We start from the raw sequence: 13230 nt of genomic DNA on the forward strand, positions 1-13230 counted from the left end.
CTGATGTGTTTGGGTTTGTATATTGAAAGTACATGTAGTTCCCATGTGTGGTTTTGGTAATTAAATAACAATCCTATAGGACTAATGTTTGCATTGAGATATACATTTGAAGGTTAGTCCCATTGAAAAAATGATTGAAGAATAATGGAAGACAACTCCTTTGAAGCAACAATTACATCGAGATGACCAAAATGGAGTTCATTGGAGTATCTTAAGGGTTGCCATGCTTAGATCTATGGTTTGAGCCATAATGGATCAAGATCTTAAAAGAATGATTTGAATGATGAATTCTAGGAGTGGCTCAAAGATATGATCATAATGGACTCATGTGTTGAGTCATGATTGAGCAAGCTATTCAAGTGAAGAGTTCAATATACCCTTCATGACGTCAAGATTAAATATGGAGTAGAGATATCGGTTGACCAAGATGAAGCTCGGAGATCAAACTCTAAATGGTCAACACATGAGCGCAAACGATGCACCACATAGGATCTTGTGGTATGATAAGAAATTATCAATTGTACTATGTGTACTAACCCATACTATGTGTTGTCTATATTTTTGAGGGTTAGGTGATTCTCATGGGCTCGCGGAGAGAGAGAGAGGGGGGGGAGGGAGAGAGATCAAGTGTCCATGAGAGGATGACATCAAGTGTTGATGATCATGGTTGACAAGGTCAAGTTCAAGATAGCCATCCTCAAGGATTACATGCTTGAATCTTGTGGATGATCACATGACGAATGTATGAAGATGAATACAATGCAATGCTCCCCACATGGCTTATGGGGGAGCTATTTGAAGCCTTCACCAAGTGCCATGATCAAGATCATCGTTCTGACTTGAGCCATGCATAAACATCAACATCAAGCTCAATTGGAATGCTTTAGTCAAAGGTATTAGTTCCTTTGGCTTTAGTTGGGAGGATCGATGACCATCGAAAAGGATATATGCTCAAGAATGAGTTTCTGGAAGCTATCTAGTATAGTTCTTTTATGATTCTTGAGTTATCGGGATCCCGCACCATTAAGAGGGGATCAAAGGGGTTAGTGATAGATTTTCTCAAGTCAACATATTCTATTTCTACTTCCTCACATCATATTCCAACATAGGCATACTTCACTCATATCCAATACAAATACAAAATGCCTATACATCTACCAAAGAAAATCCAAAGCCAAATAGGTTACCCAAATACATGATAAAACCTTTGCATAATTTGCATCTTCCATTTTTGTTGATCTTGGATGGTTCTCTATGTGAGGACCTGGGATTTTTCCATAGCTTCAAACCGAGTCCAAGATCATCAAAATCGAAGTCTGAATGTGAAAGTTATGCATGTTTTAGTTTTGGGATTCTTGCTGTTTTTTTAATGGCCGGATGTTCGGGATCCTCCCGGAAATCCGGCCCGCAAATTCCAAAACCTGTTTTCAAATAGTGGTTGTGGCCGCCGGATGTCCGGCACTTGCCCGCATGTCCGAGGCCCCAATTTTGGCCAGATATCCGGGCCTTGGCCAGATGTCCGAGGCATGTACTCTGGCCTCTATTTTCCACATGCGTGTGTGTGCTTTTCTTAGCCGCCGGATGTCCAGCCCTTCCCCGGATGTCCGGCCCAGCGCTGTCACTTACTCACAAACGGCTAGTTTTCTAGGCCTTCTATTAATACCCCTCTACTAATCCAGTAGAGGGTTGACCACTTCATTCCAAATCGCCCAAGAACACAAGTGGCTCCCTCTCACTTCTCCTACACCAAATCTTAGATCCCGGAGAGATTCGTGAGAGTTCTTGAGAGTTTTTCCAATCAAGTGATAGATCCACTCCCTCTCCCTCTCTTGACCAAAGGAATTCGTGATTTGAGCAAGTATTGAGCATTTCCCCTTTTGTTCTTTTTATTCTTGGAGGTTGGAGACTCCTAGGCGGTAGGAGTGCTTCGGTGAGGAATAAACTTGTGATTTGTCCCCCGGAAAGTTTGTGAAGGTTTGGAGGCCGCCTCAAGGTCTACCACTAGTGGTTGAGAATCGCCTTCATGGTGATATCTCAAGGAGAATAGGGTGAGCCTTCGTGGCGTTTGTGTGCCTTCGTGGTAATATCCACCTCTCTAATGGTGACTAGCTTCCCTCCAAGAAAGTGAACATCAGGATACATCCTCGTCTTCGTGACTTTGGTTATCCCTAACCCTAACTCCTTACTTGTAGTTTACTTTGGTCACTTGACCGTGCATTCACTATATCTTGTTGTCCTCATTATATTGTGTTGGCCATTCCCTTGAAGAGATTATTTAGGCCTACACTTTATATTCGCAATTCATACTTTTTACTATTGTTCTGTCTTATGCTTAGTGCGAACTGCTAGCATGTAACATTCATTTTCATATCTTGTGACATAACTTGTGTAAGCTTGTAGTGCTTACTTGAGTTTGCTTGTATCATTCAATTCCATATATTGTGATACAATTTGTGTAAGCTTGTATTGCTTACTTGTGGTTGTGTGTATTATTCATTTCCATATCTCGCGATATACATTGAGTAAGTTTCTGTGACTTACTTGTGCTTACTCATATCCTCGTTATTCTTATCTTGTTTATCCTAAGTTGTTGGTGCACTTAGTGAGCCTAGTATATTTAGGATTTGTGCTTGAAAAGTATCCACTTAGTTTATTTCCGCATTAGGATATAGCCAAATCCGTAAAAGATTTTAAAATGCCTATTCACTCCCCTCTAGGCGACATCGTGGTCCTTCCATATATACAAACTTTTTTGTGACTGCTAGGGTGTAAACTGTGAGTCTAGTGTATTTTTGGTGGCAAGTAGGGTTTTAAATGTGAATATAGTATATTTGAAGCGGGGGTTAGGATTGTAGATGTAAACTTGTGCTGAGATGGATTTGAATATGATCCCATGGCATTTTTGTGGCATCTAGTGTCGCAAGTGTGACTTTTTATTTTAACCAATGGGTTGAGAAACTAAGCTCACATACTGTTTACGGAGGGCTATTTTATGTTAACCATATTAAGTTGCCAAAGATACATGGGGGCATATTATGGCAATAATAATGACACACAACTCCTTCGAAAGCATATTCATAATAATCGTTATCGTCTTTGGCCATCATAGAGGTCTATTAAGTACACACATGAAGGGGACATTTATAACACCTAGCCACGACAACTACGATATGTCTAATCTTTCGTACACACATGTGTTGGACACGTCTGAATAGTTTAACTTAGTTAATGTGATCCTCTTTCAGGTTGCATTGTACAAAAGTCTAAAGCGCTCATATGAAAAGGAACCATTTATTATTTGTTGTTCATTAGGGAACATATCCGCTCGGGCTCCGTTTTTAATATCCACATTTATAAGTTATTCTTTCACCTATTGTCCTGTCATCGACAAAGCTACTATCTGTCATATGTATGAATTGCTTGCTTTTCACAAGGCTTTCTAAAGCCAACACAGCCAAGAGAAATCATACAGCTTTAACACATGCAAAATAATGGCATCAACCATATGAACACATATGAAGTTGTTTGCATAGAGGAGAAAGTAGGAAGAAGAAAAAGAAGGTTGACTATCTCAAAATAGCGGGAGGTCTACATAACATTTTAATTTCGGTATGTATAGTTGTGCGTATATGGATTGGGCCTATACTAGTGGTTCGTCGATATAAACAACACTCGAAGAAATAATAAATGAACGTCTTCAATGATATTTGTGCTTGCTAGGGCCCAGGGTAATTTTAATGGTTTTTGGTTTGTAATGTGATTTCATTTCAAATGAATGGATGGGAATAAAAGGCTATGGCTACGGTTTAAGGAGTGTTCTTGTATCTTAAATTTTCCCTTTCTAATCTAAGTTTCTACAAAAGATTGAGTGTAGAAAATAAGTGGCGGGCGAGCTTTTAAATATGAAGTAGGGTTATCTTTTGTGGTGGCTAGGGTTGCAAATGTTAACCCAAGGTGATATCAGATGTTCCTAGCTTGTATATGCAAAAGTATGGTGGCTAGGTCTAAAATGCGAGTGTAGAATATTTTGACTGCGTGTGGGTTTTAAATGTGAGTATAGTGTATTTTAGGTGGGGGTAGGATTGTAGGTGTAAATCTAGGGTGTTTTGTGGCATGTAGGGATTTAAATATGAACCCATGGCATTTCTGTGGTAGCAAGGGTTTCAACTGCAATTTTGTTTCATTTAAATGATAGGGTGCAGAAATAACGTCACATCTAACGTATATGGAGGTTTTTTGAATTATTTTTTCATATTAAGATGCCAAAGATACACGGGAGCATTTAATGGCCATAAGAATGGCATGCAACTATTTCAAACACATATTTATAATAATTGTTGTCGGCTTGGGCCATTATAAATGTTGTTTAAATACACATGAACGACACATTTATAACACCTAGAAATCACAATTGCGATATCTCCAACCTTTCGTATACATGCGTGTTGGACACGTCTAGATAGTTTAACTTAGTTAATGTGATCCTCTTTCTTTCTTTCTGTGAGGGGAAAGGATGTTTTAACAAGCTCACAGAGGTACAATCATTAGCAACAAGTTCGGAAACAAAATGTGGGGATTGGTTAAGCCAGCACGCATTTCTATCCCTAGATCTACATGTGCAACTTTATTTTGATCACGAGAAACTTTCACCAAAATAAACACCATATTCTCCATTAAACTTTTAATCTCCACCAAGAGGTGACTATATGCTCATTTGTTGAGAGACTCATTTGCCAGTGCCGACAACACCACTGCACAATCCGATTGAAGCTGGACTAGGAGATTCGTACGCTGGATAGCGAGACTTACTCCCTCCATGATCGCATGCAGTTCTGCTTCAAGAGCCTCATTACAGTGAAAAATATGCCGGTATGCAGCATAGATAATGTCGCTCTTGTCATACCGCAAAATCGTGCCCGACCCTACGCACCGTCTTCAGCACAAAAAGAACCATTGACGGACCACACTACCCACCCCGGCGGCGGAGCGGGCCACGGTAGCCGTGGCGGCGATGGGCGAACTTGCTTAGACGGTGGTTCCATCAACATATGAGACTTTCCTTTGATCACCTCTTTCACTCCCATCCGAGCTATTTGGAGCAAAGAATTAAGATAGTTGCATATATAATCAAAAGATACCTCCGTCGGTGGGATAGGTTTAGCATGCGCCAATTCATTGCAGATATGCCGAACCCGCCACAACACCAAAATGATCATGTGCCGAACGTGGTCATGTTGATCAACAAGCAGGTGAAGGAACCATTCCTCGCCCATACATATAATATCTCTCATGTTTAGTAGTGGCCACTGATCTTTCATTGTGTCCCACAAAATCACGACGTTTGGGCAGGCTAGCAAAGCATGAAAGGATGATTCATCTTCCCGCCCGCACACCGCACATGTTGCATGCATACTAATATGACGCCGATTCTTCTCCAAGTTTGTAGCTCGTGTACCTGAGATCACCTTCCAGGCAAATACCGATGTGATCCTCTTTCGTGTTACCCTGTACAAAAGTTCTAGATCACTCATATGAAAAGAATCATTTATTGTTCTCTAGGGAGCATATGTGTTATGGCTCTGTTTTTAATATCCTTGTTTACAAATCATACTTTCACATGTTGTCATGTCATCCACAATCAAAGTGACAAATCATATGTATGAGTGGCTTGCTTTTCACAAATTTCTAAGGCTAGCAGAACCAAGAGAGATCATGCAACAATACATCGACACATACAAAATAACGGTATCAATCATATGAACAAATAAGCTTTTTTTGGTGGGGAGGGGGGAGGCACATATGAAGTTGTTTGCATGGAAGAGATGATTTTAAAACCGAAATGTATCGCCATTTTCCTTTACCCTTTGATTCATTTTATAAACATACGCCATAGTGTATGCTTATGTATTAAGATGTAAGGAGAATGTTAAGGACAAGTGTATATATATGGATATATACAGAGAAGTTTACCTGTCTCCGCCAACATACAAAGAAAATAATGTTCATGGTGATATTCGTGCTTTTCTATTTTCTTTTTTTTCCTTTTTTTGAGAGAGAGAGAGTGAAAAGTTGAGGGTGATCTCAGAGGTTGCCGAGGTTGTAAATGCGAATTTTATGTGTAGGATAGTTTCGGTGGCAGCTATGTTTTTAAATGTGAATCTACGGGTATCTTTTATGGTGGCCACATCGACAGCATATAACACAATAAGCTATCTATAAAAGGCGATCAACAACAACATGCTTCATAGCCAGTACAAACGATCCGGGCAACAAACACGGTCAGTGAAAATACTGACAACGCACTGCTTTGGGCCGCGTAACAGGGCAAGATACCTGAAGGGAGCAAAATTTCACCGCACGTAGAGAAAAGAGACAACTTGCATAATGAAGTAGATACGGAAATGACTGCAAAAAGAACTCGACAATACAATGAAGTTGGGCTCCTCCCTTCGAGACTTTCTTCATTCATATTTGGTACTACAAAGTTAACTTTCAGATAGCAAGGTAACCCAACTACTACATAAACATCACAATGCAATAATAAAACGGCTTGAACCAAAGCAAGCATGGCATCCAATCTTCCAAAGAGGTTTCAACGCCGACCACACACAAACAAAAGTAAAGCCTAAAACATTACAGCTACTAATCAGGAGACTAGCTACAACTATTAGCTAGCTGGTTCAGCAGTAGAGCAACTAGTTGAGCATCTTCCTTCTGCGCTTCTTCCCTGTGGATGCCTTGGCAGACACCGGCTCTTCTTCTTCCTCCTCCTCATCAGATGACTCTGCTACTTTCTCCTTGGGCTTCCGTTTGCCTGAAAGACCGTTGCTCTTGGATCCATCAGAAGCTTTCACAGCGCTTGCGCCTTTTGGAGTCTTGCCGCCAGCCTCATCCTTGCTGCTTCCCCTGCTAGCAGATCGAGGCCACCTCCCCCCACCTTCAGCATCCTTTTCTGCAGTCTTCACCTTCGATTTGGCTGAAGACACAGGACTATCCTCACGCACAACTTTCGGACGCCCTCTTTTCCTGGAAGGATTGCTGTCAACAGTGCTGTCCTGCTTGCCTCTCCTACCACGAGACCTGCTTCAAATGAGCAGAAACTCAAATGTTAGTACAAACCAGGAAATCATAGATAAAACAGCATACTCAGATTGTCATGCTAAAGAAATAAAATTGGAGATTAACAACCAATGAGAGCCATCCAGACAAGAACACATCTAAGGATCCACCTAAGTCTTGATGATTTAGACTATTGGTGCTTTGGAAAACCAAATGCATGCATGCTACAGCACCTTATTTTGAGCTTACTAACCGCAGTGAGTCACGTCAGTTCTAAGATAATGAGATGGCGGAGATTGCAGTTCTATATGAATGGACCACATATACAAAGTTTTAAGTGCTAAAATGTCGATTGTCAGCTAAACGTAAAGCATATAGAAGGTGCAGAGTACAATATTAAGCTTGCCTATCAGATGCTGCATTAGGATTCTCGTCTTGCTCCTGCAGGATAGCAGACAAATTAGACAGGATCAAAAAAAGGGGATAATAGCAGCATCACAGCGTCAGGCTGCATGAGGCATACCTCATCAATGAACTCCCATCTTTCATTCTTAAGTAGCAGATGTTCAATATCACCGTCATCATACACAACCTGAATGCCAAAAGTAACATAAAAGAAAGGGAAAACATCTTGTTAGTAGCTCATGGACAGCCCAAAGGAAGAAACATGGAGATGGCAAATAGTGCCCGTCTACTGAATGTGCACCTTGTGCTTTTTTGCAGAAGCGTCAAATGACTTAACAGCACCCTTATAGAACCTGCAGAGCAAGAAACAGATTCAAAACTAACCAAACAACTGGCTAACTTAACTCATGGAGGAAATGACATAACTATGCAGACAGAAAGTTAAAGCAAGGACAAATAAATATTTGTATAGCTCGAAACAGAAGTGTCGGCTTACAAATCTTGCTCAGAAATAAAAACTACATACTGACAATGGCAGAGGAACAATCCTACACCAAGGAAACATGTAACATTGTTGCAGCACTCACTTTTTGTCATCAGGCCACCACACTTTGATTCTTGAGCCAACAAGGCTCCCATCAAAAACTTTGCTCTTCTTTGACTGAGGAACCTGCCCAATAGCATGGAAAAGGCGTTAACAACAGAAAAAGGGAATCAGATCATAATAAGACACCATCACTAGTATTCTAGTAATTAATAGAAGTGTGTATACCTCTTCAGCTTCCTGCACAAGTTTCCTTTTTGACACTCCACTGTCCCCTGGTTGGCCTTTGCTTTTTCCCGTCTTGGTCATTGATTTAGGAGACGCCATTTCCTGGATTCCAATAAAATAGTTTTTGCAGATAACCAAGTTAGATCATTATAACATGCTCAAAATATCAGCTGCCTAATACTGCTGATGGAACTGAAGCTCTATAAATTTTAACAGAACTAGAGCGTACATGGTTGCACAATGCCATTACCATTCAGAAAAAATATTATGTTAAACAAAAGATATAGAAAAGTAAAAAAACATAGTTACCATCAGACAATAGCTATAGAAATATTATGAACTGGTCATGAGTTATGACACTTCTCCAAACCACCTTAGGATTGTAAAATCATGTAAACATGAAATATAAATAGGCAAAGCAGAAACCCAACCTTCGGCAATCAATACCCATGCATGACTTATGTGCAAAGTAAACACCTGAATATGTCTACTGGTAGCAAGAAAATTACCTTCAAACTGAGATCTTCATCACTGTCTTCATCAGAGAGAGAGTCCTCTTTCCTCAGATCGGGACTGGCCGTTGGTTGTTTCTTTGAAGATTCTTCTTCACTGGACTTTCTTGATGATAATTTGTCATCTTTAGCGGGTCTTCTTGCAGGTCTCCCACCAGAAGGACTGCCTGAGCGGACTTCTTTAGATTCTAGACCTGATCCTTGACTCTTCCCAACAAGCTTCTTCTCCTGTGACTTTACTGCAGGAGGCCGGCCTCGCTTTGGTTTATCTACAGCAGGTGTACCATCAGCAGGCTTTGATGTGTCATCCGCAGGTGTACTATCAAGAGGCTTTGATGTATCATCACTAGCTTTGTTGCAAGCCTCTACCATCGGCTTATTATTGCCATCATTTGCCCCTGGTGACAGCTCCCCAGATGCAAGGTCCTGGTTATCGCTAGCAACCTTAGAATGTTCAGTCACCTTGGACTCAGTGGAAGTGCCAACCTTACTGCTTTTCTTTGAGTTGACACCAGATAGCTTTTCAGGCTCTGTGGTGACTGGCTCTGGTGCCCCCTTGTCATCAGAAACTGCTGTCTGCTTGTCATCAGTAGGCGGTTCAGATTTCTGAACAGAAGAAGCTAATCCATTTGGATTACTGTATGTAGGACTTCCATCTTGTCCGTCTTTCTCTGACTTTGAAGATTCCTGAAAAATAGAAAACATGCACAGTTATGATACATCCTACTTTCTAGAACTCTAGATACTCAATATCCAAAGCAGATACTCAGGTGACTCATCAGAAACAACCATCTGAGATACATTTTTGTCAGCTACCTACCTACATAGTTAGAACTTAGAACATAGAATTTAATAATCACCACGGCCGAAATATACTGCATATCTATCAAAACGAACTCTGGCTAATAATCTCATATTTTAGACAATGAGCAAAACAAACACTTCTACATCATGTTATAAGCTCTACCACAAACAAATCATGCATCATGCTATTGACACTAGCAGAAACCAAAACGTCTTCAACATATGTTAAGATACTCTCAGTGAATAACATATCTGAATAACACCATGGAATCTAGTATAATCACCAAACTGTTCTTTCCAATCACAAAGTTAAACCTATTCTGGCAGATATAACTGGGAGTCAAAAGGCAGACTTGAAAGTGTCCACAATCCCTTTCACAGGACAATCTGATATTTTTAACTAAACTGCAGTACGTCTTAAGCAAAACTGACACTGGATGCCTGTCAAAAGTCAAAACAGTTTATGTCCCTCTCCTACAACTACCAAGTACCCAGATAGCATAAACATATTATATTACAACCAGTGAGCAACAAGCCTGACAGCTACAAATATCAAAATAATTTAGAAGAATCTGGAAGAAAATTTGCACCCCAGGACCCTGTTTGCCCCACTCTAGTTCAAATGAATTTCCAAAATGTATTCGTAGACTTCTGAATAGGTGTCATCAACTGTTACTACGTTAGCAAGTTCAACTGACCGTGTCATTTTCAACAGCATCAATTTTGTTGTCTCTTCCAGCATCTGAAGAACTTTCTACTGAAGATGCAACAACTTTGCTGTACTCATTTAAGGGAGTGCCCTGAAGTAACTCAGCAAACACCGGCTTTAATTTTTCAGGACAAAGACGTGTTATCCTCTTTGCAAGCCGATAAGATGCTAGAAGAGAATCCTGGAATGTCAAGTTGAAAAGGCTTAGTGAAGATGGTAAGAATTATATCTCTAGTAATGCTAACAATGTATCGATGCGCTTACCTTCTTTTCCTTTTTAAGATTCCGAAGGAGGCAAGATGCCAGACCTGGATGGACAGGCTCACTCTCCTGGATTACAAACATCATTATAGTTTCCATAGAGGTGACGACAGTTTCTTGAAGTGTTGGGCTGAAATAAATTAAGAAAGTAGACGAATGTGATTAGAAATAAAAATGCAATTAACAATAATAACAGAACTAAACTACACAGAACGCGCCCATGTCATATATGGAAGGAATAAGCACAAGAAAATACGCACGCACACATAAATAGTGAATTCTTGTAGCAATCTGCTGTGACTGCGTGAAAATAAACCGTCAGTCCATAACGAAAAGCACTGACATGCCGTTTCAACTATCAACTTGCAGCAATAGAAATAATCATGGGTATTTTGAAAACTTGTTTTGGGAGTTAAAATGGTAACGAGTTCCAAACCAACAAATGGAGAACAAGGAAATAACAAAGGTTTGATGGAGTTATCATTGTTTGTGACGTGGGCTGGGATCAACTTGACCTCAGTTTTTCAAACAAGTGATTTTAAAGCTAATCATTAGCGTAGAATATGATGGAATTTTGACAAACCTAGGTAAGCAGATGTGATCAATAATCTAATCACCAAAATACAAGTTATTGACAAGGATATATCTGTAAAAATGTCACTGTAAGAGAATAGTAAAGAAGTAAATACAGATGTATTCAGTGTTAGGGCCAGCACGACCAATAAGTTGGCGATTTCAGGTCATTGAAACGTCATAACCAAATCCAAAATTAAAACATTATAACATTCAACACCAAAGAATATGTATTGTTGTATATCGTGCTCCACAGAAAAGTAGTACAGTGTACTCTACATGTATAATCATGTCGTATGAGTGACAGTAATTTCTAGGGATCTCTCAACGTCACCACAACTGTGTTGTACCTCTCCCTGATCCATTTGACATCATTGATACAACTTTCAAAGTAAAGACAACAACTATGTTATTTCGTCTCCCTAATCCATTTGACATTCCCCATGTTACTTCCAAAAGTAAAGACAACAATTACACCATGTATTCTCACTAGTCCATTTGGCATCTACCATAGTCAACATATACAGAAGCTATTCCCCACACAAAATAACATATAAAGAAGCTATTCCCCACACAAAATAACATATACAGAAGCTATGAAAATAAAAAGAAGAGAAAAACATGTTCCACACCTTATGATCCTGAAAAAGTGTGTGAATGTTTCCTGGATCAAGTCGTCACAGTCAAGGTCCAACATTAGGACGCAAGACCTGACCTTGGCGATGGTTTCCAGCATGGAAACTCGCTTTGCAAACAACGGGCTTTTGGTATCATCCAGCTTGCCGAAAGCGTCCACAACCACTGTGAACACACCCTGAAGCCGCCAAGTAAATAGAAGGGTAAGCCGCCAGGTACAAAGTTTCATCATGAGAAGAATTCATCACGAGAAGACTCACCCTCATCACATCATCCTCGTACGGAGGATCTGGTGCGGAGACCCTGGTAACCTCTGTTAGGCAACATGCTATACCAACCTTAACCCCCGGGTGAGGGTGGTTTAGCAGATCCTCTCTGACCAAAGCATCCATCATGGGCCGAATAGCAGCGCGCGTGCTGTCGGGTGGAGACTGGTCCACCCTGGACAACCAGATCTCTGCTTCCTGCACAAATGAAACATCAATTGTGAGTATCTAGACTAGCAATCAAAATAGCAACCACTGCCTGTAACTAACCAGTTAGGGTAGACTACAGAGCACAGATACAATCCAACGCTAAATAAATAATATAATAGCATCGCACAGGTAATTCGGTCCTTGTGACTAGCAAAGGCAAAAACAAGTGATTCAACGCAGGGGCCGGGAGGCGATAAATCTCCAACCTTATCTAGAAGGTATAAAATATCGACGGATACAAGAACAATGATACTAACAGCGAAGGCGACCAAAAAAGAAAAAAGAAAAAAGCAGTGATTCGAATTCGCCGGGGCGCTCACCTCGAGCAACGCTTGCAGCTCCTTGTTGGAGTCCGGGAGCGAGACGAAGCGCGCGGCGACGTCGCGCAGCCGCCGCTCGACTTCCATCTGCGCACCCCCCGACGCCATCAGCGGGGAGGGCTCGGGCGCGGCCCGACGGTGGAAGGATCTAGCCGGGGAAGGTGGTTAGGGTTTCGGGAGGGGGGTCGTGGGAGGGGGAGACGGGAGCACGAAAGCTTTGGGTGGGTAGTTTGGGGGGAAGTTCTGGCGATAGAGACGAACGGGGGGTTTCTACTACTTCAATATTTTCCCTCCTCTCTCTCCTCTCCTACTCTCTCGCTCTCTCTCCATCCGCGAGTCGTGCTGCGGACGGTTTTGCCCGCTTTTTAGGTTGTGTGGTTCGGCCTGGGCCAGACGTGGGGTACTTATACTCGCACGGGTAAATCTTTTCCAGGCACGCTATAAATGTCTGCTATAAATAGCGAATATCGCAATATTGTGTGGGCTGGGGTGCAGGGTGTGAAATTGGAGTAATTTGCTGGTGGCCAGGGTTGTAAACGTGAACCCAGGGTAATTTTGGCGGTGGAGTGATTTGCTGGTGGCCAGGGTTGTAAACGTGAACCCAAGGTAATTTTGGCGATCCACGGGGGTTGTGATGTGAGATTTTCTGTTTCGAATGGACGGACCAGAATATAAAGGTAGTAAATTGTAGAAAATCTTTTCG

The 13230-nt window shown here is 41.2% G+C and overlaps 1 protein-coding gene across 1 annotated transcript; it reads right to left on the reverse strand.

Annotated features, from left to right (window-relative positions):
• Window positions 1-6425: 6425 nt before the first annotated feature.
• LOC123189678 (protein hsr-9) lies at window positions 6426-12854 on the reverse strand. Its single transcript, XM_044602148.1, has 12 exons — window positions 12528-12854; window positions 11992-12195; window positions 11728-11909; window positions 10526-10652; window positions 10251-10442; window positions 8746-9435; window positions 8237-8338; window positions 8052-8134; window positions 7766-7817; window positions 7583-7651; window positions 7466-7500; window positions 6426-7080 (listed from the first exon to the last, which is right to left on the reverse strand). Exons 1-12 carry the CDS (start codon window positions 12633-12635, stop codon window positions 6696-6698), a joined length of 2229 nt encoding a protein of 742 aa, XP_044458083.1. The 5' UTR covers window positions 12636-12854; the 3' UTR covers window positions 6426-6695.
• Window positions 12855-13230: the final 376 nt, after the last annotated feature.

This window comes from Triticum aestivum, chromosome 2A, assembly GCF_018294505.1.
Source record: "Triticum aestivum cultivar Chinese Spring chromosome 2A, IWGSC CS RefSeq v2.1, whole genome shotgun sequence".
NCBI classification, from domain to species: domain Eukaryota; kingdom Viridiplantae; phylum Streptophyta; class Magnoliopsida; order Poales; family Poaceae; genus Triticum; species Triticum aestivum.

What these genes read in the sequence shown, in the direction of transcription:
- LOC123189678 (XM_044602148.1), bottom strand. Translation starts at nt 12,635, where the DNA reads ATGGCGTCGGGGGGTGCGCAGATGGAAGTCGAGCGGCGGCTGCGCGAC. An exon ending in AGCTGCAAGCGTTGCTCGAG is followed by an intron (nt 12,196 to 12,527) that starts GTGAGCGCCCCG and finishes TCATTTGTGCAG; the next exon opens with GAAGCAGAGATCTGGTTGTC. An exon ending in GATGGGAGTTCATTGATGAG is followed by an intron (nt 7,501 to 7,582) that starts GTATGCCTCATG and finishes GCTATCCTGCAG; the next exon opens with GAGCAAGACGAGAATCCTAA.